The sequence below is a fragment of the Corvus moneduloides genome, chromosome 21 (assembly GCF_009650955.1).
Source record: "Corvus moneduloides isolate bCorMon1 chromosome 21, bCorMon1.pri, whole genome shotgun sequence".
Lineage (NCBI taxonomy): Eukaryota > Metazoa > Chordata > Aves > Passeriformes > Corvidae > Corvus > Corvus moneduloides.
In genome coordinates this window covers 4999557-5027374 of record NC_045496.1, presented here as the reverse complement: position 1 = coordinate 5027374, position 27818 = coordinate 4999557, and the positions used below count along the sequence as shown (strand labels likewise).

General features: G+C 56.5%; 1 protein-coding gene across 6 annotated transcripts; it reads left to right on the top strand.

Annotated features, from left to right (window-relative positions):
- Positions 1-57: 57 nt before the first annotated feature.
- ASS1 (argininosuccinate synthase 1) lies at positions 58-26547 on the top strand. Of its 6 annotated transcripts, none has more exons than XM_032130973.1 (15): positions 58-115; positions 2583-2694; positions 3149-3217; positions 3467-3655; positions 5568-5624; positions 6068-6142; positions 9070-9140; positions 9531-9561; positions 13156-13246; positions 15054-15138; positions 16145-16209; positions 20185-20316; positions 23980-24136; positions 25653-25718; positions 26240-26547. In XM_032130973.1, exons 2-15 carry the CDS (start codon positions 2587-2589, stop codon positions 26292-26294), a joined length of 1251 nt encoding a protein of 416 aa, XP_031986864.1. In that variant the 5' UTR covers positions 58-115; positions 2583-2586; the 3' UTR covers positions 26295-26547. The 6 variants fall into 6 exon arrangements, with proteins under 6 accessions (XP_031986864.1, XP_031986860.1, XP_031986865.1 ...); XM_032130969.1 differs by having other exon boundaries at positions 66-119; XM_032130974.1 differs by lacking the exon at positions 58-115 and adding an exon at positions 1837-1948.
- Positions 26548-27818: the final 1271 nt, after the last annotated feature.

The following is a 27818-nucleotide window of genomic DNA, read 5'->3' as shown; positions in this document are numbered from 1 at the left end:
GGGGACTGTCCTGCGGCGGCTCCGCCTGCCTACGCCCGGTTATAAAGGAGAAGGAGGAGGGGGGAGGATGCTCCAGGCACCGGACCAGAGCACCGAGGGCAGCCGGACACCAGGAGTGCGTGAGTGCGGGCACGGCATGGGGGGGAGAGGGGAAAGAGTGGCCTTTGCCTTGGGGGATGTCCCCTCACCCTGTCTGTCCCATTTCCACCCACCCACGGGTGTCCCCCACCCCTGGGTGCTGGAGCAGGGCAGTGGGGTGCCAGCACCTTCCCAGCGCTGTGCACACTGCAGTCAAGCCCTTCCTAGCTCAGTTTGGGTTGGGAGGGGGGCTTCCAAGAGAGTCCCATTTCCTTGAGGGGCCCCTTGGCCGCCCTCAGGGAGGCGAACTGAGACCTCAGCTGGCACCACCTTGTGCTCTCTCTGCTCTGCTCTGGGGATTTTGGAGGGCAGGATGAGACCTCCACGAGCTGGAGGAGTGATGGTGAGGAAAACCCCAGTACCAGTGAGCATATGCCTCTGCTGCACGAATCCCTGGAAAGGCTGCTCCTGTCTCTCCTGCCTGCCTTTGCCCCTGTCCTTGCCCCTCCTGCCCGTCCCTGACTTTCCTGGCTGCCTCATTGCAGCCCACAGGCAGCAGCCCGCCTGTTCTTCCAGCCCGGCTGGCGAAGACAGTTCTTCTCTTTACCAAACTTTCAGTCTTTTTATTCCCCGCCCTCTTTATATCTATTTCTTGGGTTTAAAACCGAATGCACGGTGTTCCTTTGGTGTAGGGCAGCTCCAGTCTCTCCAGTAAAATCCCTGCCCCGACTCACACGGAAATTGCTACGGAATAATAATAAGGGCTGAGAAAGTCCCGCCGCGTTCCCCTTCACTGAGCTTTGTTTGCTCTGATTTATTGCGGCCGAACGTTGAAACTTCGGGGCTCTCCCTTCCTGGGCAGGCGGGCTTGGCACGAGCCTTGTTTCCAGAGCTGGGAATGCTGGTGGCCCCACCCCCTTTCTGGGATGCAGGATGCGTCTCCAGGGCAAGGTGCCCCCAGGCCCCTCGGGCATTGCGACACTGGGACGTGTCTGAGCAGGCAGGAGCTGGAGGCATTTCCCTATCGCACTGCTGGGCCACTTGTAGAGCGAGCGCGCCTGGTCTCAGAGGCGCTTACTCAGCCTGGCAACCTCAACAGCGATGCTGGTGGCCACGGCGGGGAAGAGTTTAGAAGTAAAGGAGGGAAGCTGTCTCAAAAGGAGCCGCAGGCACAGCGTCAGGGTTGGGCTGGGCCCTTTTGGGAACTGCGACTGCCTTCCTGTAAATGCCCCGGTGAGGAAGGGACGGCTGAACCTCGCTTGGCAGGGACCCAGTTTGGCACAGCCACAGGGCCCCACGAGCAGGGAAATGCTGCTTGCACAAGCCTGGGCACCGGGCGCTGCCTGCGTGGCAGCCTGACGGGCACGGGCAGGCTCGGGGAGCCGGAGGGAGGCTACGGGCCCGCCAGACCCCTTTGTTCCTCAGCAAGAACCTGGCAGCAGCGGGGCAGAGCCTGCCCCTGGCTGGCTGCACGCCGTGCCCCGTGGGGTGCTGGCTCCACACCTCGCTGGCAGGACCGGCGTGCTGCGGCACACCCCGGCATAACCGCATCCCACTGGGAGAGGTGCTGGGTGGGCCAGCCTGGAGCGGCCCGGCACGGCGCCTTCCCGGCCTGCAGGAGCAGGATTGTGCTGACTTGGCAGCAGCAGTGTGAAAGTTGCTCGGGACGGGGTTTGGCCGGCTCTGCCATCCGCCTCCCCCGGCCAAGGGTCAGCTGGCATCGCCTCTTCGTGGGGCCCTGGGACTCATAGCCTGGCCCAGCGACTGCAGGGACAGTCCGGAGCCCCTTCCTGCCCAGGACCCCCAACCCTCTCCTGAGATCCAGGCTGCTGCGTCCTTCACCATCTCCTGTTGTTGGCTGAAGTCCTCGGTATCCTTGGCTGGAGGGTGAGGGGCACTGAATCCCCACGTAGGTGTTTTGTGCTGGCAGAAAACACGTGCAGCGCAATTAGAATAAATGCCCCGTGAGCGTTAATTAGACTTGGGGCTGGGCTGGGCTCTAGGTGATGCTGCCAAGCCCCGCAGTCCTGCAGCCAGCGCAGGCCAGGCAGCACTGATGGGCACTGGGGGCTGAGCCGGTGGCAGCTCTCTGCAGACGGCCGGGACGTGCCGGGTCGTGCCAGAGCAAGGCATTGAGCTGTGCCTCTGCCACAGCCGGGCGCCTGCGCCTGAGCCCCGGCTCCCCGGCATTGCAGGGCACTTGCAGAGCGTGGGGCAGGCTGTGCTCTGCCAGCACAGAGAAAAGGTAAGAGCAAAACAGCCCTCGTGGCTGCCCTGGCCTCCTCCATCGCCCAGCCGCCACCGGGTTCACAGGTTGGTGCACAGACAGGGTGTTGTCCCTGGCTGAGAGCCACAACCTGGACACTGTCCCAGTGCTGTGGCTTTTCCTCCTGCCCCCAGCCCTGCCCTGGCTCCTGGCAGCCTGGGAGGGCTCTTGGCTCAGCTGATCCTTCCTGATGCTGTGGCTGGTGGCATCATGACCCCCTTTCCCTTTGCTTTGGCAGCACCATGGCTCAGTCCAAGGGCACAGTGGTCCTTGCCTACAGTGGGGGGCTCGACACCTCCTGCATCCTGGTGTGGCTGAAGGAGCAGGGCTACGACGTTGTCGCCTACCTGGTGAGCTCTGAGCTGAGCCCTGTCACAGGAACCCTGTCCCCAGGGGCTGGGGGTGGAGGGTGTGCTGGGCTGTTGGTCTGGGGGGGGCTTGGGGGAGCAAGGCGTGTCCTGGTGTGTGCGGTGACCCTGCTCGCTCTGGTTAACCATGGCCCAGCCCGCTGCTGCTCTGCTGAGCTGCCAGCCCTGTGTGGCACAGCCTGTCCCTGCCAGCTAATGACCCTCTGCTAATGAAGGCAGGGAATCAGGACAGAGCCAAGGGGCTTGGCAGAAGGGGTCATGGCCCTGAGATACCCGTCTCGGGGGGTGGAACTCCCTTCCTGCTCATCCTGGGTAGCCTTAAGCCCAGCCAGCATGGGCTCTGTCATGCCTTGCATGATGCCCTGTGCCAAACTGGGCTTGCACTGGGTTTTATGATCTTGTTCGTACTGAGTCTTGCTGATTTCCTGCTTTCCAGGCCAACATTGGGCAGAAGGAAGATTTTGAGGCAGCACGAAAGAAAGCACTGGCACTGGGGGCCAAGAAGGTAATGGTGTCCCTCCCTGCTTCTGGGGGCTTTGAGTTTCCCCGCTCTTCACCATGGGGGTGAATCCTTTGGAGAGGGGACCGTGCCAGTGAGAAATCCCTTCTCCAGAGGTTTTGCCCCAAAGCCTTTTAGCAGCATTTAGGAAAAGGGAGACAAAGAGACTTTTCACTGCACGTTTCCTAAAACTCCAGAGGAGTGGGTTCCCCCCTTAGCAACGCTCCCATCAGGAATGTCCCATCGTGCTGGCAGGTTTACATCGAGGACATCAGCAGGGAGTTCGTGGAGGAGTTCATCTGGCCGGCGGTCCAGGCCAACGCGCTCTATGAGGATCGGTACCTGCTGGGCACGGCCCTGGCACGGCCCTGCATCGCCCGCAAGCTCGTGGAGATCGCCCAGCGCGAGGGAGCCCAGTACGTCGCCCATGGGGCCACGGGCAAGGTGAGGGGGCACACGGGCACCAGGCAGGGATGGCTCGAGGTGCTTGGATGGGGGAGCTGGTGAGTGTACAGGCCAAGCTGTGGGTGCCAGGAGGGGTGCACGGGGTGTTTTGTGGGTGCTTTTTGGGGACTGTGCAAAACTCAACCGTGTTTCAACACTTCCTTCTCACTTCTGGGATTTCTGTGCCCAATTTCGGTTCCTTCTCGCTGTTGGGAAGGCTGAAGTCACAGCTGAACGCTCTGTTTCTGCCAGTAATTTCAAAATGCTGCGGCTTCCCGGGCCAGGAGCCGGCTGAGACTGAGCCAGCACAACCCGGAATGGTTAGGGGCATCCTGGGATAGGTGCGACTGTCTCAGACCCTGTCCCCATTCCCGTCCCCAGTTCTGGCTGTCCCGGTCCCTGTCCCCATCCTTGTCCCCATCCCCCGCTCTCCCGGTCCTTGTCCCCATTCCTGTCCCTATCCCGGCAGTGCCGGTCCCTACCGCGGTTGTTCCGGTCCCTGTCCCCATCCCCGCTGGCCCCGCTGGCCGCAGGGAGGACACTTTGCCGCTAGAGGCAGCCAGAGACCGCGGAAAGGGGATGCTCGGTGCCAGCCCCTTCCTGGACAGGGGGAATCCCCCACGGGGAGCGTGGTGGAGGCGTGGGACCTGCGAGACGTGACCGTGGGTCGCCCCTGGCACCGGCAGCCGCTACCCAGCCCGGGGCGGGGACACCTGGGGCAGGCGAGGGCTCAGTGGGTGAACCCAGGACCTGCCGGGTGCCTCTCCCTCCTCGTCCCACAGCCCGTGCCCACGGGTAAGGGGAGGTGACCTCCTGGGGAATGGCAACGGGTTTGGGGTCCCCACGGTGGGGACTCTGCTAGAAGGGGGATGTTAAATGCAAGCCAGGAGACTGCCGAGGGACATGCCGGCACCCGGGAGATGGGGCAGAGGGGCAGCTGGGGGGGGCTACATGACTACAATAACTCTCTCTTCTGCTGCAGTCGGGTTCCTGCACCCCTTTCTGTCCATCTCATCCGTCCCCAGCAGGCCTCTCTTGAAAGCCCCTGCTCAGAGGCGCCCTGGAGTAACACATCCCCAGTGCGGCGGTGTCCCCTCTGCTCCCAGGTGCCACCAGCCGTCCCTGCTGGCAGGGGCACCCTCGGTGGCTGCCCTCCCCAAGCCATTAGCTGCGGGCACAGGCAGGGACTGACTGCGGGTAACTCGACCCGGCTGCGGAGTCTTAAATGGGACCATCTGGGGTGTCCCGGCTGCCGGAGCAGATGGACGTGTTTTGGGCCTGTAAGGGAAATGAGCGCTCTGCTGGATGTACTTGCCTGTGTGCAATAGTCCTTCGGGAATCCCAGCCCGGGTGTAAATGTATCCTCCGGGCCAGGCCGATGGGAGGGAACTGGGGGTCCTTGCGCCCCTTGGTGCAGGTGGAAAATAGGCTTCAGTGAGTGCTGTTCCCTTGGAAGTGCTCGTAATTCCCAGCCTTGCTCCTGCTCCTTGCCCCTTCCCATCTACCTGGACTCATTAGTGGGACCTAATCAGCAAGGGCCAATTAAGGTAAAGGGAGGTTCTGTGCTATTTAATTATGAGCTGCTGCATCCCTCTGCTCGCTGCGGTCGTTCCCCCACCTTGCCCTCTTCCTTTTTGTGTCCTTTGATGCCTTTGGGGGAAAAATACCCAAATCTGGTTTGAACACACAGCTGTCAGGAGCTACAGGAAAGGTGGTTTGGGGTTCAAACCAGCCATGGAGAGGGACCAGGAGTGATCCCATGGGACAGAGGATGCTTGCCCTCTGTGTCCAAGGTTTCCAATATCACCAGGAGAGCTGCAAGTGGAGCCAAGCAGCTCCTCAGAGGCTGCGTGTGTGTGTTGCCACACCCGGGGCTGGGGTGACCCTTCAGTGCCTCCCATTCATGTTTCAGGGCAATGACCAGGTTCGGTTTGAGCTCACCTGCTACGCCCTGTGTCCCAAGATCAAGGTAAGGCACCCAAAACCATCCCCCGCCTCCCCCCTGCCAGGCTCCTGGCCTCTCCCCAGCTGGTGGGAATTCTGTTTTAACACCGATGCAAATGGCCCTGCCTCACTTTAACAAGCCACCAGCTGCACGCAGCGACGTTTTGGCATTTCAGGGGGCTGTAATGATCCTTAATTGACCTATTTTTACCCCAAACACCACAAGGCCACAGAGGAAACAGTACCAAGGCAGCTGCTGGATAATCGATGCTGCCTGCTTCCCCCTTGCATCCAGTGCCTGGTTAGGGTCGGGGTTTGGTTTATTCCCACCTTGTGCTGGGAGATTAAATTTCAGCTGGGGGAACAACACCCTGTGAGTCTTGGCTTCCTTGGCAGGGGGGCAGAGGGGACCCAGGGCCTACAAGAGGGATGGGGGCTTCTCATCTCATGCTCCTGCTCTCCTGCCAGGTTGTCGCGCCATGGAGGCTGCCCGAGTTTTACCAGCGCTTCCCTGGGCGCCGTGAGCTGATGGATTATGCCAAGGTAGGAGCTGGTGTGGGGTAGCCACAAGATTCCCAGGGCAGCAAAAGGTGCTCAGAGTGGCTGTGAAAGCTCAGGGTAGCCATGGGATTCTTGGAGTGACCACAGGATGCTCAGGGTGACCACAGGACGCTCACCATGACTTGGCGGGTGACAGCAGCACATCCTGCACAACATCCTTGCAGCATCACCTTGCAGCCTCCTGGTCAGGGTTTTTGCCCCCCTTTCCTCTATTTTTTTTTTTCTCTTTCCTTTCTAAAAGCCTCATAATTACCTGGCTATTAATGGTAACCCGCTTTCCAAGGGAACGGGTCCCAACTCCCTGACTTGCATAACAGACAAAGCAAATACATTCACTTTTGTTGTCCCTTCCTTTTTGAAGTACAAGTTACAATAAAACACATTAGAAGTTTTGCATCAGGTTTTTATGTGCCCACCAGGGTACCTTTCTTTTTTAGTGACTTCATGGAAATGCTTGACAACTCGGCTCAATCAATCAAAAGGGAAAAGTCAGCTCTGTGCATAAACCAGAAAATTGCTTCAGTTTTTAAATAGCTGCCATCGAAGCTGCCTGGGTAATCTCTGGGAAGGCGAGGTGTGGAGCTGGAGGGATGTGGCATGGGGTGAGGAGCCCTCTGAGCCCCTTAGGGCTGCCGGGAGAGAGCGGCGTGTTGAGGATTGTGTTTGCCATCTGCCGTTGTATTATGAAGGGGAGAGTTTACGAGAGCTTTCCATATGTTGCCAAACAAATTGTCAAATAGGGGAGTTATTAAGAGCACTGTGGTTTTATTATATGGAAAATGGAACATGTGTTTTGGGTTTGGGGGTTTTGTTTGGCTGTGGGGATTGTTTTGTTTGTTTGGAAGGGGGGGAAAGAGAAATGAAATGGATTGGGGGCCCCGTTCCAAGAGCAAAAGGTTGTGGGGTGAGGCTTTTAGTACTTCTCAGTCTCTGGTTATCTGTTACAAAAAAAGGTGGTTTCCCTTCTTTTTCATCCTTAGGAGAGGGAGATGCATGGCCAGGTCCTTTGAGCACCTGGATGTGCTCACCTTGGTGCTGGGGGATTGTAAAATGATGATGTTTGGGGCTCCATTAGTGCCAGGGAAAGTGAGGATCCATGGCACAGCTCTTGCCATGGATTTGCTGCCCAGGGGCTGGAGCCAGCCTTGCTCTGGCAGCAAATCCCTGCCACTGGCTGCTTCATCCTCACACACCTTAATGAGAACAGCCAAGCTCTCCCAGATGCTGCTCCAGGATTAGCCTTGCCACAGACAGAGCCAGGTGAGACAGATGCTGAGAACAAAATCCCGCTTTGGTCCTGGCACCTTTGGCTCCAGCCACGGCTGCCTAGGCTCAGTAGATGTTGGGTCTGGACTTGGAGGATGCTCTTTGAAATGGGGTGAGGATGGGTTGGGGAGCACTGGCTTCCCCAGCTGCCAGGAGGAGGCAGAGGCAGGAGAGGGCTGGCAGAGGACACGAGTCAGCTCAGGATCTCTGGGTATTCAGGTCTGAAAGATGGATTTGTACACTCCAGGTGAGATGGGTGTGCCAATGGTGGGTCTCTTCTCGCAAGTACAAGATAGGACAAGAGGAAATGGCCTTAACTTGTGCCAGAGGAGGTCTAGATTGGATATTGGGGGGTTCCAGTGGGCCCTACACTGGAATGATAGTGGGGGACCAGCAAATCAGAACCCAAGAGCCTGAGGCCATGTCCCCCCAGGAGCAGGGCTGAGTCAGTCCCTCTGCAACATTAGGAGATCTCAGAACCTTGTTCCCACCTCAGGTGATGGTTTGAGGGCTGTGATGTAACAACCACAAGCATTTCCTTCCCCCCTTCCTGGCAAACAAGAAACCTCCGCTCAGCCCCTGCTCCTCTGTTCCTGGCTGAGCCCCTGACTGATGTCCCTGCTGTGGTGACACTGAAATGCCAGAGCTGCCCAGCAATGTCCAGGCTGTACAGACACATCAAGGCACAGTGGAAGCCGCTGTCTCCATCCCTGTCTTGCTGTGGCTGTCCCACAGCCAGCCCATCGTGGCTCAGTGTCTCAGCAGGGTGGGCGATGTCCCCACTGGCTCCAGTTGTCAGCCTGCTGCCATCACCTTTCCCGCTAATTCCCCCACGAATTCACCTCGTCTTCACAGGCAATTTCCCCCACTGAAATGTCAGTGGATAAATGGGCACACTGGTGACCTTGTTAGGGAGCCGGGCTCTGCGCTGCATCGTGCCAGGGAGGCAGCCGGTGTGGGGCCACACATCCCTGGGCATGGTGTGCTTGAGGTGCCCGGGCTCAGGGGGACACTGCCGCCTGCTTGGGGTGTCTCTGCTTCACCACGTGTTTGCATGAGGCTGTGGGGATGCATTGCTCTCCCCCCATGACAGAGCATTAGCCCTCTTTAGGCTCTAGAGCATCCTGTGGATTTGAGGACTTGTGTCCCTGTGTCACTTCCCCTTGCTGAGAAGCCTGGCTGGGGGAATCATAGAATTGTGGAACATCTTGAGTTGGAAGGGACCCACAGGATCATTGAGTTCAGCTCCTGGCCCTGCAAAGAAGACCCCAACCATCCCACCACATACATGAGAGCATTACACCATCCTGGACCTAGGAAAAGTAGACAACGTCTGTGCTGGTGTCTCCATCTCTGGGATTCATGGGGTGCTCTGGGGCCCCTTCTCAGCCTGTGGCAGGGCTGGGGCAGCCATTGTCTCCTCAGCCATACCGTGTCCCTGATGTCCCTGTTGAGGTGGCCCTTGTGGTGGGAGCTGCTGCTGCTCAGGGTCAGGAACACAGGAGTCCACCTTGCTCTGTGCTGCCTTGCTGGTGGCCATGGGTTGTGCCTTCGTGGTTTTGGGGCTGCTCCTGCTGGGAACCAGTGTCAGTGAGGGCTGGCTTTCCCTGCAGGCTGTCTTACCCCCACTCTCCTCCCGGCAGAAACATGGGATCCCAGTGCCTGTGACACCTCAGACGCCCTGGAGCATGGATGAGAATCTAATGCACATCAGGTGAGGAGCTGGGCAGGTGAGGAGGTCCTACAAGGTGAGGACCCGGGGTCTGGGGCCCAAGTCCCCTCCATCCTACATGTCCAGAACAGCCCTTTGCAATCCATTGTCCCAGGCTGCCCCACCGTATGCTGACCATGGGCAACTCCAAATCCTCCATCCTCCTTTTCTATCCAGTTGTCCACATTCCATGCGGCAGCTTCCATCTCCTGGGCTCTCCTAAGCCTGGCTCTCCTTGCAGGCTTGCTGCTAAAATGCCCTGGAAATCCCATAACGTGTATTTATGTCCATCCTCACGGGGTGGGTGGGAGCGGGGGTCTCGTCTGGGTGGGTTTTGGGGTTGCAAGTTGCAGGTGCTGCAGTGACTTCTCTCTCCTTCCCTGCCTGCTGCAGCTACGAAGCCGGGATCCTGGAGAACCCCAAGGTAATCGATCACGGCCACCGTGCCAGCACGGCAGCCACGGGGCCGGGGGCGTCTCGTGTATTTGCAGCCTAATTGGAAATTTCACGGCAGGGCCGCCCGTGTGTGCGGGGAGGCTCCGCCGCCGCCCCGGCCCCTCCGCCTCTCCCGGCGCGTTAATTGCTGCCAGCGTGAAGAGGGGAAGGGACCGTTCAGGGTGACATCGGAGGGGACAACGTCGCGGGGCAGCAATAAAGGAGCAATTAGACAGCCGCGGTGCTGGCGGCAGAGTCAGAGCTGGTGGCGGGTGGCAGAGGTTCGGGGTGTCCCCTGCAGCTCGGGTCCCCTGCCCGTGCCTGCAGCTCGCCCAGCCCTCCTTGCTTTCCCAGCCCGCTATCCGTGGGCGGTGTGGGGTGAAACCTCCCGCTGGGTGGGTGGTGTGGAGCAATTCATCCACGGCGCCACCAGCTCTGGCTGCCGACAGGGACTTGCGGCCGGGCGCTGCCCGTGACAGCGCCACATCTCCGGCCGCTCCGAGCTGCGCTCGTGGTCCTGCTGGCCCTGCCTGCGCTGTTCATGCTCCAGCGGATCACCGCGCCCGGCCGCTATTTAAACTATCCATCAGCTCTAATTAGACAGCCCGGGGCGAAGAGGGGAAGGAGGGCTGGCGGAGAGGGAGCGGAGCCGCTGGAGCCCCGTGCCCGCAGCCGGCTCCCGCGGAGGGGCCGAGAGGAGGAGGAAGGTGGGGAGGGGGTCCCGCTCTTCCTCTGGTGTCCTCCAGAGGGGTGTCTGTGGGTCAGGCTTTGCAGAGCCGGGTTCCCGTGGGGTCTCCGCCTCCCGGAGAGTGGTTGGCACCGGGATGGTGTTCATGTTTTTAGCTGAAGGTAGCACGGACTGACCCGCACCCGTCCTGACCCACCCTGCCGCACCCAGCACCTGTCCTCTTCTCTCGGGGAAGATCCCCACTACCCAGGCTCTGCCAAGCCCGCTCCCTTCCCAAAACCAGCTTGGAAATGGGGCTGACCAGTGCCCTGACCCCATCCCTGAGCATCCTCTGCTCGGGCACCTCACCCTGTGACAGAGCTGGGAGGTGGCTTCCTGGAGCGCGGTGTCACTGCTGTCTCTGTCACTGCTGTCCCCTTCCCCGGCCCGGGAAGCGGTGCTGGGCACAAGGTGGCCGTGGCAAGATCCGGGGTGCCAGGCACGGCGGGCTCCCCTCCCCAAACCCTCGGGACCTGCCAAACGCAGGGATTTGAAAGCAGATGGTTGAGCTATTTTCTGCCTCTGTGAGGCCCGATTGAAGGGCAATGAGGCAGCTAATGTGGAGAAAGATAGAAATTTACTTGCTTTAACTTCATATGGCACTCTGAAAGAGTTCATTCAGTCCCGGGCACAACAATATCAGCCGGATGAATAAACCATTTGCGGCATCGATAGCTCTGCATCATGGTTTACTTCATGGACCATTTGCTTCCAATTTCTTCTCTTCTTGCCCCGTTTTTCTTGCTTCTTTCTTCCCCCCTCCCTCTCTCACTTTCCACACACTCTTCCTTTTTTTTTCCCCCCCTTTTTTTTTTTCCTCTCTCCCCTTTAAAGATGACATCGCAGGACTAGCCCCCCTGCGGGGAGGGATAAATAGAAGGCATTGATACACTGCAACAAACTATTTGTCATTTGAACTGTGCTTTTAGGAGAGAGAATAAAAAGAGGACAGGCTCGCACCGTAATGATGGAATGCAAGCCAAATGTCACTTTTATTTCTATTTAGTTATTTTATTTAATAGGGGTTTTCATAGTTGGCTCGGAAAATTGGAAACTACCTGACTTTGACTTCCAATGTTTAGTAAAGAGTTTTTAATACTTTCCCGTATCTTTTCTCCCACCCCCCTCCATCTTTTCCTTTTGAACTCAAAGTTTTTCATCATCTCTCACAGGTTCATCTAGTTAATAAGTGTGATCAGGGCTAGGAAAGGGCAGACGATATAAAATTGAAATCCACAGCCCGTGTAATCTGTGCGTGGGGGCACAGGGGAGATGCGCCTGCCTGCCAGCGCCTCTCCCTTAAAACGAGGGAAAGGGGCAAAAATGACATACAGTGGGAACTGAGGGGGGGTGCTGCAGTGAGTGCTTGGGAAGCTATGTCTGTATTCCCAGGATTTGGCTGTGGCTGGTGTTGGGATGTGTGCTCCGGGGTTTGGGGTGAGGCAAGGGGTACCCCCCCCCCCCCCAGTGTGGAGGGTGGGATGGGGTGCTTGCAGCTGTGTGGGCTTCCCTCAGGTGCTGGCAGTGATCCAGCAAATATAAATACATTTGGACCAAAATAAATGGAAGTTTTCACTAAAATTCTTATTGCCTGTCTGGAAACATTTTTGATGAAAACTTCTTCTGTAGAGAAATTAGTTTTCCCTTTAAAAAGCTTAAATATTTTTTTAGAGCAATCACTTTTGGTTGGATTATTACGGGGCTTTTTTTCCTAACTTGCTTTATACCTTATCATTTTTTTCCTTGCTGGAAAGCAAGAGAAGGGAGGAAAAGGGACATTTAAAGGTCCCTTCCATCCCAAATTATTCCATGATTTGATTAAGTGAGCAGAAGTCTGGGCTTTAAAAAGGAAAAGAAGAACAGGGAGAGCATGGCCCAGGCATTGGGCGGGTGGGTGCAGGCAGGGCCCCACTGCCCAGAGATGCCCAGAGCTCCAGTTCTGTCCAGCTGGGCTTGGCAGGGAAATACCAGTTTGCCACCCTTTAAAAGGCTGCTTGACTCTCCATGGTGCTGCACATGCCCTGGGCACTCTGTGCCTCCATTCCCCCTCCACCTCCTGGACCTGTGGCTGGGTGGGGAGTCCCTCTGGAGACAGGACTTTGCAAACACAGATTTGAAAGTATTTTGGGGTCAGCCTGTGCAGTCGCATCATGGGTGAGTGCCGAGGGGCCACGTGAAATTGCAAAGCATTTGCTCTCCGGGACGGAAAGCTTTTTTATATTATATTTCCCCTCGCTTCTTCTGGCACGCACTTCAATTGCAGCAATTCACCATCAGCACCCGAGCCTCTGCTGGCCTGCCTCTGATGGAGATAAAACGCCTCTTCCCTATAAATCTCAGAAAAAAAAAAATATACATAAAGGTTGATGTGCTCTGAAATGGGTTTTTGCTTTGTTGCTCTATTTTCGCCCGTGTGTATTAACCCCGGGGACACCATGAAAGAGCCGGTGTGCCGGGAGCACCTGCTGGGGTCAGGCCTCCTCATTAGTTTTTTCGGTCAGCGCCGAATAAGCCCGGCCGTGGTGCGGGGACACGCGGGTGCCCGCCCGCCCCGCCGCTCGCTGCCAGCGTCCTGCTTTTCCCTGCCTGACTTGCTTCTCCGCAGCCATCCCGCCTCCAGCTGTGGGGGCGTTGGAGGAAAAGATGAGATCAAGTTGAGGGGAAAAATTGGCTGATTCTGCCAACCCCTTTGTTCCCAGGGCCCCCGGTAAGCGCCGGTGCTGTGCTGTGCTGGTCCTGTGCTTTGGGATGGGGGATGCGCTTTGGGATGGGGCGTGCGCTCCAGGGTTGGGGCTGCCAGCAGTGTTGGCCATGGCAATGCCACTGACTGTCCCTCTTCTCTCCCTCTCCCTGCAGAACCAGGCTCCTCCCGGGCTCTACACGAAGACCTGTGATCCGGCCAACTCTCCCGACACCCCAGACGTGCTGGAGATCAAGTTTGAGCGGGGTAAGAGCCTCCTTGCTGCCAGACCCTCGTCCCTGGGCCCCCAAGACAAGCCCCACTTCCCAGCCAGAACTGGGGTTCCCTGGCAGCTGGGAGCATCCCCAGGGTGGGGGCAGATGGGTGAGCCCTGACTCGTGACATCGGGGCTGAGGATGGTGCTTGCAGCACACCAGGGCTCTTTGAGGTGTGCAGAGGGTCTGGTTAGATCTCAGGGGCTTTCTGGGACCCCCCTGAGAGTGGAAAGGGGTCTGAGCCCCCTCAACCCACCATCAAGGTGCAGTGGGCACAGGGTCCCCTCTCCTGCAGGTGGCACTCAGGTGGCTCTGGGGACATGCAGGTGATGCTGGCCAGTGTAACAGCTGGGGAGACACTCCAGCAGAAGTGATGCTATCATAAAGGAGACAGGGATGCTCCATTACATCCCTGGGGACACACGGCAGAGCACAGCCCCGGAGCCATCACTGAAGAGGGGACACTGAGCAGCATCTCCACCTCTGCCAGCCACGGCCATTCCCGTGCCACCATCCATCCTGGCAGCAGTGGCGAGCCTAGCACAGGCTGGGGGGAGACCCCGCTGGGAGGGGATACCGCCTCCCCATTGCTAGCCTTCCTGCTCCATTATAATGATCCCCCTGCGAGGAGCAGCCCCCCTCCCGGCAGCCCATTCAGCTCCTAGTTAATTTATTTGAAGTTTTAATCTAATTATTAACTATTTCAAAGGCTAAGCAGCTTTCAGCAACAACAGCCCCGACAACGTCGGCTCTTCGCCGAGCGGACCCTGGCCAATATCCCGGTGGAGGATGCGGAGAGAAAGAGCTGGGGCGAGGGGAGGGCGCGGGGTGGGGGGGCCTGCGCCGAGAAGCAGCTTAAGGTTCATTATTGCCGCGAGTTTACATTTAATAGCAATTTACAACTGAGTTTATAAACCCCTGGAAAATAGGGGGTTTAAGGGGGAGGCAGTGGGGGGGAGCTGACAGCCCCCATCACTAGACAGGGCTCTTGCAGGCGCCTATATAATAAAGACTAGAAAGGGAGGCATTGAGGCTGATTGGCAACTGATAGTTCGTTAAATGGTAATGAGGAGGGCAGATGGAGGGGGGATTAGCCTCCAACTCCGCACCGCTTTTCTTTGTGGGCCCCGCAGCCCCCTTGTCAGCTTCCTAATACATTTATTGCTCATTTCACACCGCTAAAGAAAAATGCCTCTTTCTATTCAGCATCCCCCCCACCACCCTGCTCTGCTTTGCTCCTGCCCGGCGCCCTTAAAAAAAAATTTAAGGGGGGGGGAAAAAGAAAAGGTGCAATAATTAATTCATGGCGGGGAGCACCCCGCCGCGGGGTGCGTGTGCGTGCGTGTGCGAGCAGCCGTGCCCCGGTGTGGGGGTCCCCCCCAGACACCCCCCATGCTGGCGAGGGAAGGAGGGGGAGCACACATTTGTCACTCTGTCCCCCCTCCCCGGCAAGGGCTGGTGGGACAGAAGGTGCTGCGCTGTAAGACAATTGCGGAGCGTGAAATTCAATTAGTTAAGGGCCTGGTTGCAATTTCACAGGCCCTAAAAAAAAAGAGAGGGAGAAGAGAGAGGAAAAGGGGGGGTGACGTTTTTATGGCCTTTCTTATTTATTTATTTCGCTCCTCTCCCGAGGTGGGTCCCCCTCCCCTCGCCTCCCCCTCGCACCAGCTTGGATATGCCTTTTTAAGAAGTTATTTAGAGTTCATATCTGTCACATCTATTTAACGCCCATGGAATGATGTTCCGGGGGGATCCTGACACCGGCTGATCCTGCCCGTCCTCTCTCCCTGCCTCTGCAGGTGTCCCAGTGAAGGTCACCAACACTGGGGATGGAGCCACTCGTTCCTCAGCCCTGGAGCTCTTTGTGTACCTGAACGACATCGCGTGAGTGCCAGCCTGTCCGGCTGGCAGAGGGGACAAGGGCAGCATCCCCAGGGTACCCAGGGTGGGGTGGAAGCAGGATGCTAGCAGAAGACACGTCCTGATGAGCCCAGGGATGGTGGTCAGCGATGGGATGGTCCCAGTTGTGTCCCAGTTGTACCATAAATGCCGGGAAGCAGAGCTGGGCACCACGGCCAGGAGCACGAGGGTATAAATACCCCAGGGTTTTGCTCAGTGTGCATGAAGAGAATTAAGAAGCCCTCTGAAAATTTTCTGGGCTGCCTGTGTGCCCCAGTTGCCCTGCCCACTGCAGGGCACCCTTTACTTGTCCCAGCTCAGTCCTGGACCCCCTGCTCTCACATCTTGCCTCACTCTGCCTCCCTGAGAGGGCTCAGTGTCCCTTTTTTGTGGAGAGTTGACTTTTTTGGGCCATGGAGACCTGCTGGCCAGGTTCACTGCCCTTTTCTACTCCTGTCTCCACAGCAGCAGCTTCTTTGGGGTTTTCTTTCCTGTGCCACCCCATGCCTGGCTTCTGCTGCTGCTGGCACAGAGCCATCCTCAGGAGTTTTCCCAAAAATACAGCAGCACCCATGAGGGCACCCACTCCTCCTAAGTACCACCCAGTGCCTGGCCAGCCTCCTCTGTCTCTCTGCCTTCATCCTCCTGGTGGTGAATGGGAATGAACTTTTCCATGTAGCTCACTTTTTAAATGGTTATTAAGTGGTTTTAAAATTACTTTGGGAATATAGCTGTGGCATGTCCTGTCTCCTTGCCCAGTTTATTTTCCAGTGGCCTGGGTGCCACAGCTGCCTGTGGCACTGGTGGGGAGAAAAATCAATTTCCTTGTCACGTGCCTTATCTGAGGTCTCTACTGATGGTCTGCAGTGCTGCTCAGGGGCTGGCCCGCTGTCATTTGGGGTTTTTTCCCCACTGCCCACCCTTCTGACCCACTTTTCACAGCCACCTGTGTCCCACTCTGGGACTGCTGCAACCTCCCTTCTCCTCACAGGGGCAAGCATGGGGTCGGGCGCATCGACATCGTGGAGAATCGCTTCGTTGGGATGAAGTCCAGAGGTGAGTCCACCCTGCCCTAAAAAGATAAAAAAGTGGGAAAACCACTTTTTGGTGGGATATGGTGGGTGCTCAGTAATCCTGGGGTGCTTTGGTTCAGGTCACACCAGCAGCCCTCAACCTTTCCCTCCCCATCAGTTTTTGGCAGAGATTTCCCTTTGACAGGGACTTCCTGTTGCTCTCTAATGACAGTAGCTGCCCACTCGCTGCCACTGCTGGCACCAGCCCTGGGTCCCAGTGCCTCCAGTGAGACCTGACCCCAGTGGGAAACACACCAGGCTGTGGGCTGGTGTGGAGAGGTGCTCATGGAAGGTCCTGGATGATGCCAGACTCTCTAATACCTGTACAAACCACAGGAAGCTGATGCAAGCTACTGTTTGGTTTTTTGTAAAAAAAGCGAATATTTGATTTATCTACGCATTTTTGAGGCCATGACTCCTAATATTGATCTTCCATTGGGATCAGTTTCACTGGAAACCTCTGGAGGCAGAGAGCTGCCCTGTGCAAAACTAAGTAAGGAGGTGGCTCAGCATCATTTCCCAACTCCTTACTCCAAATCTTTTGTCTTAAATCTCATTAATACCTAATTAGATGCTTCCTTTCTTTAAACTTGCCCTCTGCGCAGGACAACAGCAAATATCTTGGTAAGACTAAGCCTGCGGTCTTCCTCCCCACCACAGGGCACCGGCATCCACTGCAAAAGGCAAGAAACAAATCCCCAAATCATTTGATTTGGTTTGAATAATCAAATTAACACCAAAAGAAGGCAGGAAAAACCCCAACCCCAACCTGCACGCGCCAGCCTGTGCATTTGCATGCAGGATGCTGAGTAATTTGTCAAAATCTATTTTATTTTTTTAAGAGCCACTGACAGGCTCTAGTGACCCTTCCAGCATTTAATAATTTCTCTAAACCCCATTTAACTGTCATGTCTGTCTCCTGCGTGACATCGCCAAGTGATCGCTGCCATGTTTGTGCGGACGCGGGAGCAGTAGGGGTTCTGGGGACAGCACTGCGGGGATGAGACCTTGGGGTGGGCTCCCCGTGGGGATGAGACCTTGGGGTAGTCTCCCCCCTTGCTTTGAGCAGGATCCTGCCCCTGGTTGGCTTCTTGGGATTAAGAGAAACCTCCCAGAAATCTGCTCTGTGGGAGAGATGGAGAGCTGGGATGGGAGCAGGCCGGAACAGGAGGGTGCTGTGGGTACTTGCACCATCTCCCTGGTGACCCTACCCCTGCCTGGAGCATTTTGGACCCAAAATGGGTTTAGGATCAATGGTGCAGGAGATGGGAGCTGGGCTTGGAGGAGACAATCACTTAAATCCCAGCAGTGTGCAGTGGCCCCACAGATTTGGGGTTCTGCAGGGGAAACTGAGGCACAGGCAGGCAGCAGCGTGGCCAGAGCCTTCCCTGTCATGGAGGTGGCAGCGAAGGTGCCTTCTCTCCCTCATCCTCCAGTCCCAGGAAGTCAGAGAAGAGATAAATTCATTTGCATTGATTTTTACTAAGCTCCTAATTGAACTTCGTTAAGGCCTAATGGGCGAGGGGCGCATGGAACGCACCCGCACCAGCCTTTTAAGCCCCATTAACTCGGTTTTGCCATATTTGTTTTAGTGGGAGGAGGGTGGCTAATTACAGGGTGCCAGGAGCTGCGCTCCAGCCGGTCGGGGGGCACGGCTGGGCCGGGGGCTCTGGGCTGCAGGAGCACAGCCCTGCCTCTCCCTCCCTTTCACATCCTCATTATCAAATTATCTTTTTAACTCCGAAGGGGGGCTAATTAAGTGGAGTAATTGAAATCAGTGGGGAGGAAGAGGGAAGGAGGGGTGGCGGCCGCTGCCAAAAGCTGAGCGCTGCCGTCGGCTGGGGCTTTTCCTCCCCTTGGCTTTCTCCTCCTTTCTCCTTTTCCTCCTCTGGATGCGCTGAGCTGATGGAGGAGGAAAGTGGAAAACCCCTTCCCTGCAATGAACACACACCAGGCCAAACTCGGCCTCCAGGCTCAGCCCCGGACCTGGACCAGGGGTAGACATTTGGGCAGCATTTTCCCATGGGCACAGCACTGCCCTCGGGAAGGCACCACATCCCTTCCTGTCCCACGATGACGTCGGGAGTGACAGCCTGCACTCAGCGCAGCAAAATTGCTCGGATGGAGGTGAAGTGACAGCCGAGGTTACAAATTAGAAAATTTTAAGTAGCGGCAGCTGTCTCCTTGGCTGCCCCCCTCCACATCCCCCCTGCTCTGGTCCCCCCTTCCCCAGCAGTAATTATGGGGTGATTGAAGCATCGTTGGGCTGCAGTGCTGACACCTCTGTCTTTTTCCTGTAAACATGGGGAGATGAAAATAGACACTTGGAGATGCTGCGAGTGTCACTTTGAAGGTGTCTCTTGTCTCCTCGGCAGCGGCGAGGCTGCAGAGTGGCTGTCAGCTGCCCTCCCCTCTGCCCCAGCTGACACTCTCTGGTCCTGTCCTCCAGCACCCGCAGATGGGCAGGAGGTGGGGGTCAAGGCATGTACCCAAATCTTCAGTCTAAAATGGCTTTAACATCTCCTAAGGGGAAGGAGAGGGAATATTAGTTGTGTTAGTGGTGGGCTCAGCTCCACAGTCAGGGGCTGGAGGGGACAAAGAGCAGCTCTCTGTGCCCCTGCCGTGCCCATGGGGACAGCTGGCGTTTGGTGTTAACTCGGCTGTCTGCTCCCACAGCCCTGAGGGAATGGATGTTTGGTGAGCACCTGAGCTGCCCCAGGGACTGGGCTGCAGCATCACTGGGGTGGCTGGGGAGGAGGGGTTGGCTCTCCTTTGGGACGGTCGGATCCTGTTATGTGCCTGCAGGTTGCTGAAATCGTGGACGCTGCTTGGGATGAGGTCTGATGGAAGAGGCTTGGGCGGCTGCGCTTGTGGCTCCTGTTGTGTCCGTGGGACTGTGGCCACACTGGGACAGGGCATGCTGAGCCTGTGCCACTCTCCAGGGCACTGAGAGAGCAGAACCTGGTGAAGTGCTGAGCCTGTGTCACTCTCCAAGGCACTGAGAGAGCAGAGCCTGGTGAAGTTCTGAGCCCTGTGGGCTCCCCTCAGCCTCTCTTGGGGCTGGGGCTGTTTGGGGGCACATCTCTTTCAGAGGGTACAATTTCCTACAGGGCTCCTTTGTGCCCTTTGCCATTCCCATGAGTGTGTCATAGCAGATGCCCAGCACTGGGAAGGGACCGTCCCTGTAGGCAGGCAGGAGACGGGGATATGCTGGTGGAGCAGCCCTGCCTGTGGACAGGTTACAGCTTTTCCCATCACATATTCACTGCCAAACCAGCTCAGCATTTCCACCTGCATCCAACACGGATGGGAGCACTGGATGTCCATACTTGTATTTAAACACCAAACAACCACATCATGCACAAAACAAGCTCTGAACGGCTGGAACAAAGGAGCAGCTTGCTGAAATAATTAAGCATCTTCCACCCCCAGGCCTTGTGCAATGGGGGGGGGGCGGGGGGGGGGCAGCAGAAAGGGACTGGGGGGGCCCTGCCAACCCCAAAAGAGGTTGCCCTCCCAGCCCCCAGGTAGCCTCATTGCTTCCCAGCGGATGTGCGGGGCCCTTTCTCGCCAGCCGAGGGGAGAGGAGGGTATTTCAGGCCCTGCGCTCCCCATGCCTGTGCCCCGCTCGTTCTGTTAATTACAGGTTTTCAGCTGCAGACCGTTGGGCATGGATGGGTGGGGGGATCGGTTCCCAAACCCTGTCATTTAGCCTCGTCAGAGTGCCTCTTCAAAGAGGGGAATCTAGAAATTTTCTCCGCAAGGTGCGGAGTGGACTGTCTCGGCCCCAGCATGAATATAATGACAGATGCATTTTACAGCGAGCTGAGACTGAATGCGCTCGACCACGGCTCCTTCTGTCAGCCAAGTCATTATTTTTTGTCATTTGCTGACAGTTTTGGTCTCATTCGTTTCTCTCTCTTTTTCTGCTTTTCCCCCTGCCTGGAAAAATGGCTAGGTATCTATGAGACCCCAGCAGGAACGATCCTATACCATGCGCATTTAGATATCGAGGCCTTCACCATGGATCGGGAAGTGCGGAAAATCAAGCAGGGGCTCTCCTTGAAATTCTCGGAGCTGGTGTACAATGGTACGTACAGTCCAGTCCTGCCACCACAACAGCCTCCCAGCCTTCCTCCTCCCTCGTTGCTGCTGGAGGTTGCAGGTGCCACTGGTTGTAAAACTCAGGTCCAGGTGTGGATTTTGAGGCTGCTCCTGGGGAGAAAGATGTGTTTGGGCTGAGCAAAACCCCACGCTCTGCATGCTTTCCTGCCAAGGGAGTGCCATGCCTGCTTCTGGGAGGCAATGCCATCTTCCATGAGGGCTTGCTCATGGCATCTCTCCCAGCCCCATGCCACCACTTCATCCCAACAAGCACATTCAGATGTAATTCACCATCCTTTTGCCCCTTCTCGTGTCACCTTTCCCCAGCTCTCCCCTCCAATCCCTTCCACCTCTGCCTTTGCCTCGTGCACACTGCGATATGGGGCACCCAAACTTCAAACTTCAAACCCTGCCACAGGATTTGAAGCTGGAGAGCTGTCCCTGTGCCCTGGCAGTGTGGCACAGGGGACTCTCGAGGTGCCGGGGGATGGAGGGTCCCGGCTCTGCTATGTGGTGCACAGCCCACACAGGGGCACTGCGGGTTGGGGCTCCCGGTCTGGGACAGGACAGCGCTGCCTGGAGAGGGCTGGGAGCTGTAAGGGATGAGAGGATACCGGCTCACCCCGGCAGTGAAGGACAGCAGTGAAGCCCTGTGTCCTTCCTCCTGTGGAGCAGCTGCAGCTCCAGATCATGGCTTGAGTTTGAGAGGTCGCAGCTCAGTGTTTGCTCCATGGATCCACCCCGACCCCAGTCCCTGGTGCTAAATTGAAGGAAGTAGGATTAGCCCAAAATGCCCTAAGTGGTCTCAAAACCCTGTTGCCCACAGCTGGGTCCTTGGTTCAGAGCTGTCATCCTGGAGGCCCCACACCAGGGAGATTCCTGCCCCATGGCCAAACGTTTGTTGTCTACAGGCCCTGATTTCTCAGCCTCCCAGCTCCTCCTCCCATCACCTTTCAGATGTTTCTAACCACAAGGGCTGGCGTGATTCCTATGGGATCTTCCATGGGAAGATACCCTGGAAATAACCTGACTGTGGGAGCTCAGGCTTTGGGCAGCAGCAGATCCAGTAGGACCAGGTCAGGCTATTTTCTCCGCTGCAGTTTCTGGTGCCAGTGCTTGTCACCTTCCCCTCCAAGGACATTCCCTCTTGCATCTTTCTCAGCACCTGGCATTTAATGACTGAGCACCTGGCATTTAATGCCTGAGCCCCTTTGCTGCTTAAATCACATTTTAGGGCCTGACAGGGGCCACAGAGGTCTTTGTCACCTTCCTCTTGGATCACAGCCCCTGCCCTCATTCATTTTCTGGTACCATTCTTGCCTCTGGCCATTTTTATTAGACTTTGACCTGGGCTGCCTTTATTTTGACTATTTTTTTTTGTTGTTGTTCAGGCATAAACCTGTTTGTTTGTTTGTTTATTCCTAACCACTCACTTGTTGTGCAGCCACCAGGTTAAAGAGCCACTCAGGGAAGCATGGTTTAAATTCTCCCTCCCCACCTCTGCCAGGCAAAGGCTGCTGTTTCCCTGGCTCCACATGTTGAATCCCCAGGGATTTCCAGCTTGGTCCTAGACTTCCCTGCCAGCCCATCCTGAATCCAAGGAACAACCCCAACGCTAAGCACCCGGGGGTCCCCTGGGTCCCCCGTGCCGGAGGCCAGGCTTTCAAGCTCACCTTCCTTTAACACCTCATTATTGCAGCTCGTCCAGTTTTTAGGAGAATTAGTGTTTATCTTCCCCCTGTTCCTATTGATCCCATTGTGGAGGGGTGGCTTTGAAGCCAGCTCCCGTCCTTCCCAGGTGCGGAAATGCCATTGTCCCCCTGCCTGCGCCGTGATTAGGGCAGGATGGTGGGAAGGTCATTAAGGGGGGATCGCTTCCAGTGTCTGCAGTGGGGGGTCGGGAGGGGGGGGGATGCTTTCTCCCACCTGGAGCTGTCAGAGTCAGGACTCAAGCAGCTGGTTATTATTTTAATGTGTCTGGGGTTTATTTTTACAGGGATTTTTACATCCATCCTGATATTTGAAGAGTTGTACCTGGAGGGTGGTTACCAAAAAAAAGGAGTGTATTTGCCTGGAGCCGGGATTCCTACTGGCATGGCAGTGCTGATTTCAGGACAGGGCTCCCTGAACCCCCTGGGAAGAGGTCCCCAATCCCCCGGCCATAGTATGGTGGAGCAGCTGGGGGGGGTCAGTTCAGGGAGGTGGATTTGGTGGTGAGGGGCTGCAGGGCTGTGGTGCTGTGCCTTGGAGCAGGGCCACATAGACCCCGGGGACAAGGCTGCAGGATACGGCCCTGCTCAGGGGCTGGCGAGGCCAAACAACAAAAGAAATTGTTTGTTTCTTTAATGGCTTTGGCCCCAGAGCCCAGCTGGGAAGGGAAAGGTGAGAGGGCACCGGTGCGAGATGGGAGAGATAAAACCTGGGGATGACCGGAGGGCAGTGAATGGGCTCTTTCTTTCTCCACCTCTATCTCCTTCTTCATCTCCCAGGCTTTATTCCCGGTCTCCGAGGACTCCCTGGCTAATAACCCTGCTTAGGGACTGGAGGGGGCATGGGGGCGGCAGGCAGGACCACAGCCCCGCCATGCACCTGCAATACCAACAGCTGCTCCCCCAGGATGTGTTCTGGGGAGCCGTGGTATGACTGCACATCACCCCAACACCCAGCCTGGGCTTCAGGGGATTTGGGCTGCCAGGGGATTTGGGCTGCCAGGGGCTGCCATCCCCACTGGAGCAGGGTTAGATGGTGTTTTCCAGGGGTGCCAGCACTGGTTCCCTGTGTCCCACCAGCTCCTCATGCTGGGACCAGAGTGGGAACAAGTCAAACTTCCCCACAAGCAGCAGCAGGGACAAGCTGAGCCTCACTGACTTTGGGGGGGCTGGGAAGGTGGGGAGCCCACTTGGGGCTGCCGAGACACCTGTGCCCCAAAGCACAGCCCGATGCGGCCCCCGTGTCAGCCCAGGCTGTGTGATCTGGGGGGAGCACTCTGCTCTGCATCCCTCTGGGATAGGGAATGGGAACCACTGGGGTGACTGCCCCACTGGGACCCCCATTGCTGAGTGGGTTTCCCTCCCCAAAGCTGCTGGGGGGTGAAGCACTGCTGTGGAGCTGCATCCCCCTGAGCAGAGTCCATGGGCTGGGGTTGGCCCTTTGGGGCAGATCCCTTCTCTGTCCATCCCAGGGGAGAATGGCTCATCCCCTTCCTGGGGGGCTGGGAGCTGATCCCCCCCCATTTCTGTGTCCATCTGTCTGTCTCCACCTGGCCTTCCCAAAGTGGTGAGTTTTGAGGGGTAATTTCATACCTCCTTAACGAATCTTTTCATTTCCATGATCAGCCCTGCCCAGCAGAGCTGGAACAACGACGGCCCCACGGCCCATTTCTAGTTTGTTCCATCCTCTTCTCCCAGTGAGATCCTGAGGGCCACCAAGGAGAAGGGAAACACATGAGGTCTCCATCCCTCATGGCTGAACCTGTGTGTCTGAGCATCTCATTTCCTCTCCCAGTCCTGCAACTGTATCCCTTCCCTTGAAAATTACCCTTGCAAGACTTAGCCTGGGGACCACCCTAGGATGCCCCGGGGTACCACCTGGGATCCCAGGCCCCTCTGGCCTTCCCCAAGCCCCTGCTGACCCCATCTCATGTCCTCAGGCTTCTGGCACAGCCCTGAGTGTGAGTTCCTCCGGGAGTGCATCGGACGCTCGCAGGAGTCGGTGGTGGGCACCGTCCGCCTCTCTGTCTTCAAGGGCCAGGTCTACATCCTGGGCAGGGAGTCCCCACGGTCACTCTACAACGAGGAGCTAGTGAGGTGAGTGCAGCTTGGGAGGTCAGCGTGGACAGGAGGGGCGACAGCGAGCCTCCCATCCCACCCTGCAGTATCCCATCCCACCTTGTTCCATCCCATTGCATCCCACTCCATCCCATCCCATTCCCAGTGGCACTGCATCCCACTCCATCCCATCCCGTTCCCAGTGGCACAGGTGACACCACGGGCCCAGCCGAAGCACGAGCCATGTTTTCAAGTCAATATTGGTTTTTTCCCCTCTTGCTTTTCCCTTTTTTTTCGTGTTGTTTTCTCTCTTGCTCGGTCCCCTCTCAGCCCTCCCTCAACCCCTTTCAATCTCTCTAAACACTTTATAAGCCATAAATACACCCGAATGAGTTTAGATCAGTCGGAGTAAATGTCAAATTATCTTCTCTCTTTCTCTTCTCTGGCTTTTTTTCCTCCCTTCCCTCCCCCTCAAAATCAACAGCTCCTAATAATCCGTCCCAACCCTTCATTATGCTTTGCACTCTTACTTGGAGAGATTAAATGAATAAAGTATTAAAAAAAAAAAAAAAAAAAAAAAAAAGAGGGAAGAAAAAAAAGGAGGATGGGAGGGGGATGGGACGGAGGAAAAAGAGAGAGGGAGAGAAAAACAGGGGCACTTATTCTCCCTGCATCTCCAACCATTTTCCTTTTCTTTTTGATTTCTACATCGCTGGTTTGAAAGCCTTTGAGTGACGGCGTCACAGGAACCCGAGAGAAAGCTGTGAGAGGCAGAGCTGTGTGGAAATGCCTCTGCACAGTAGGTAGAAAGTAACGTAATTATAGAGCAGGTCAGAACCACTCGAATGAGCAAAAATAAAAGCACAGAGGTTTTTCTGTAGCTCGTCAGGGGAGGTAAAATCATTGTAAACTCTTTTTTTTTTTCTTCTTTTCTTCTTTATTTCCCTCCACTTCCTCCTTTAAGGTTTGTGGTTTCTGGGAAATGAGCCGTGTGTTTTGGGGATGTAGGAAACTGTCAGAGTTGGGATTCAGTGGGTGGCTGCTGCCTTGGGGAAGGGAATGTGCTCAGTGTTGCGCCGAGGAATCAGCTGCCAGGTCCATAAACCCCCACACCAGTGTGGGGCTGTCCCTGCCTGGAGTCCTGCTCATGCCTGGGGCAGTGTTTCCTGCCCAGGATCCCATCCCTTTTCTAGAGCCTGCTCTGGGACAGCCATACCTGTAGGATTGCTCTGGAACAGGGTGAACATCCCTATGTGGTGCCAGAGCACGGGGAGGAAGGGTGCTGATGCACATGAGGGACCAAGGAGGGAAATTTCGGGCTGTGTCTCTGGCAGGGCCTGTGGAGCCTGGGGACAGCTGCTCCTGAGCCATGTGCCCTTCCCTGGGGGCTGGCAGGGACCCTGACCTGAGCCCCCTGCAGCCACCAGTGGATGAGGGGGCAGCAGCAGCTGAGAGCAGCCAGGTCTGGGATCCCCCACATCTTCTCCCTTCCCAAAGGGCAGCCCCAATTCCTCCCGGGAATCCCATCGCAGTGACAGTGCCTTTCTCTCCGCAGCATGAACGTGCAAGGGGACTACGAGCCTGCCGATGCCACTGGCTTCATCAACATCAACTCGCTGAGGTCTGTGCGGTCGAGCAGGACCCTCCCCGATGGGGGGCAAAAGCCCCCAGCACCCCAGGGCTCTTCCTCTTCCTCACTCGGGCTCTGGGGGTGAACCAAGCCCCCTGCACAAGCTCCCCCTGAACGGTGGGGTGCCACCAGCCCCCCCAGTACCAGCCCTGCTTAATTGCAGCCTTCCCTAGCACAGCCAGCCTCGTTATTTTACTTATTTCTCAGACCCCTTCTCCCCCCACTCCCCAACTCCAGGGCTGTAAAACACGCTGCATTTACATAATGGGCTCTTAATTTTTCCATTGCCTGTTAACTGCTTTGTTCTCCCCGATCCTCCATGTCCCCCCGACTCCTCTAAGATAAATTAATTACATTATCTTGTGGGGGAAAAAAAAAATAATTAAACTGTACAGGCCTTAACAAACGCCTGCTCTTCACGCCCCCTCATTCTGCTTAAATTAATTGAAAGGAAATGTGTGTTATTACTGTTAATTTACAATTAATTTTTTTTTTTAAATCCCGGTTTCCAGGCTGAAGGAATATCATCGTCTCCAGAGCAAGGTCACCGTAAAGCAGGATGAATAGCAATCAATCGCACGCGAGCCTCCCGCTCCCTTTTCTAATTTCTCTAAGAAGTAGCACTAATTGTGGTGGCAATTTGTAATTGTAACTCGTCTCCCTGGAGCGGAGTGGCGGCGGAGGTGACGGCTTTGTTACGGGGCTGCAAGTGAAATGCAATCAGGGGAAAGAAAAAGGTTTGTCCATCGGAGAAGTGGGGAAAGAAATAAACCCCCAGCCACGCGCGGGGTCCGGCATTGAGAGCCGGGCTTTATTCCTACCTCGTTTGTTTGCTCCTCTGGCCCAGCGCTTCCCCCAGCCCGGCTTTGTGAAGTTGGTAATGGATTAAGTGGCTGCGAAGGACGTGGGGGGTTGGCGGTACCTTGTGGGGAAGGTGGGGAGCGAGGGACGTCGGCGCCGGGCTGCAGGGGTGAGCTGGGTGGTTAGGGGTTAATGGGGTTTGGTCCTCTCTGCGGTGTTCTGGTGAGTTTTAGAGAGCGAAAAAGACAAAAAAGAGAGAGACTCGGGAAAGACAAAAATGCAGGAAATATTCCCTGGTGGTGTTGCAGGAGGAGAGGAGTGCTCGCTCCGGGCTGGGCAGCGCGTCCGTCTCCCACCGTGCCTGGAGGGGTGCAGGACCCTCTGTTCCCGATGCTCAGGCTGCACACCTGGCTGGGAGGCAGGGGTGGCTCAGCGAGGGAAACCCGGAGCTGTGGTGGAAGCAGAGGGAAAGGAAAGAGGAGAGGAAAGGACTGGATTTCCTAACCGTGCAAACACTCGGGATGTGCTGGTGCTCAGCACTGCTGAGGCTGGGAAAGGACATGGTTTGGGATGTCCCCACATTGGGTGTCCCCAGAGATGCTCCCTGGAGTTGGGGTGCACCCACCACGCTGCTTCCTGTGGTACCCAGAGTGACAGCAGGGAGCTGGGCAGCCCCATCCCAGCAGCAGGAATGTTCTGCTTTCTCACGCATTTGGGGAGCGAAAGCAGAGCTGCCACCTAAAAGGGGTGCATTTTAGTAGTCCTTAGGGGACAGCCGGGCCAAGTGGCCATTTGGGGACGTCCAGGCATACCCTGCCCACCCTGCTGCCAAGCCAGCAAGTGTGACAAGCTCTGACATCACAGCTGGGAAAATAACATGTTATTTTCCCAGCTTGGATGTGACTTTCCCTGCTGTTACTGGCAGCGACCATCTTGGGAGGAGAAAGCAGCGGAGTGCTGTCAGGAGAGGGGAGAGAAATGGTCTTCTGGGCTGGTGGAGCCTGTCCAACCCCTGTGGGCTATGGGGAAGGGGGGATGCTCTGCAGGGCCACCCCATTCCCTTCATCCCATTGCTTTCAGCAGCAAATCCATGGTACAAATGCAGCTGCACACAGAACCCCACAGTGGGGCTAGGGGTCAGCAGCTTGTGCTGACCAGCCACGCTGGCGTAGGTGCCCAGTGTTGAGCCAGCCCTATTCATCCCACAGCAGCCCATTCTCAGGTGGGGGGAAGGGCTTGGAACCTCATCAGGAGCCATCTCCTGGGGAATCATCCACAAAACGATGGGAA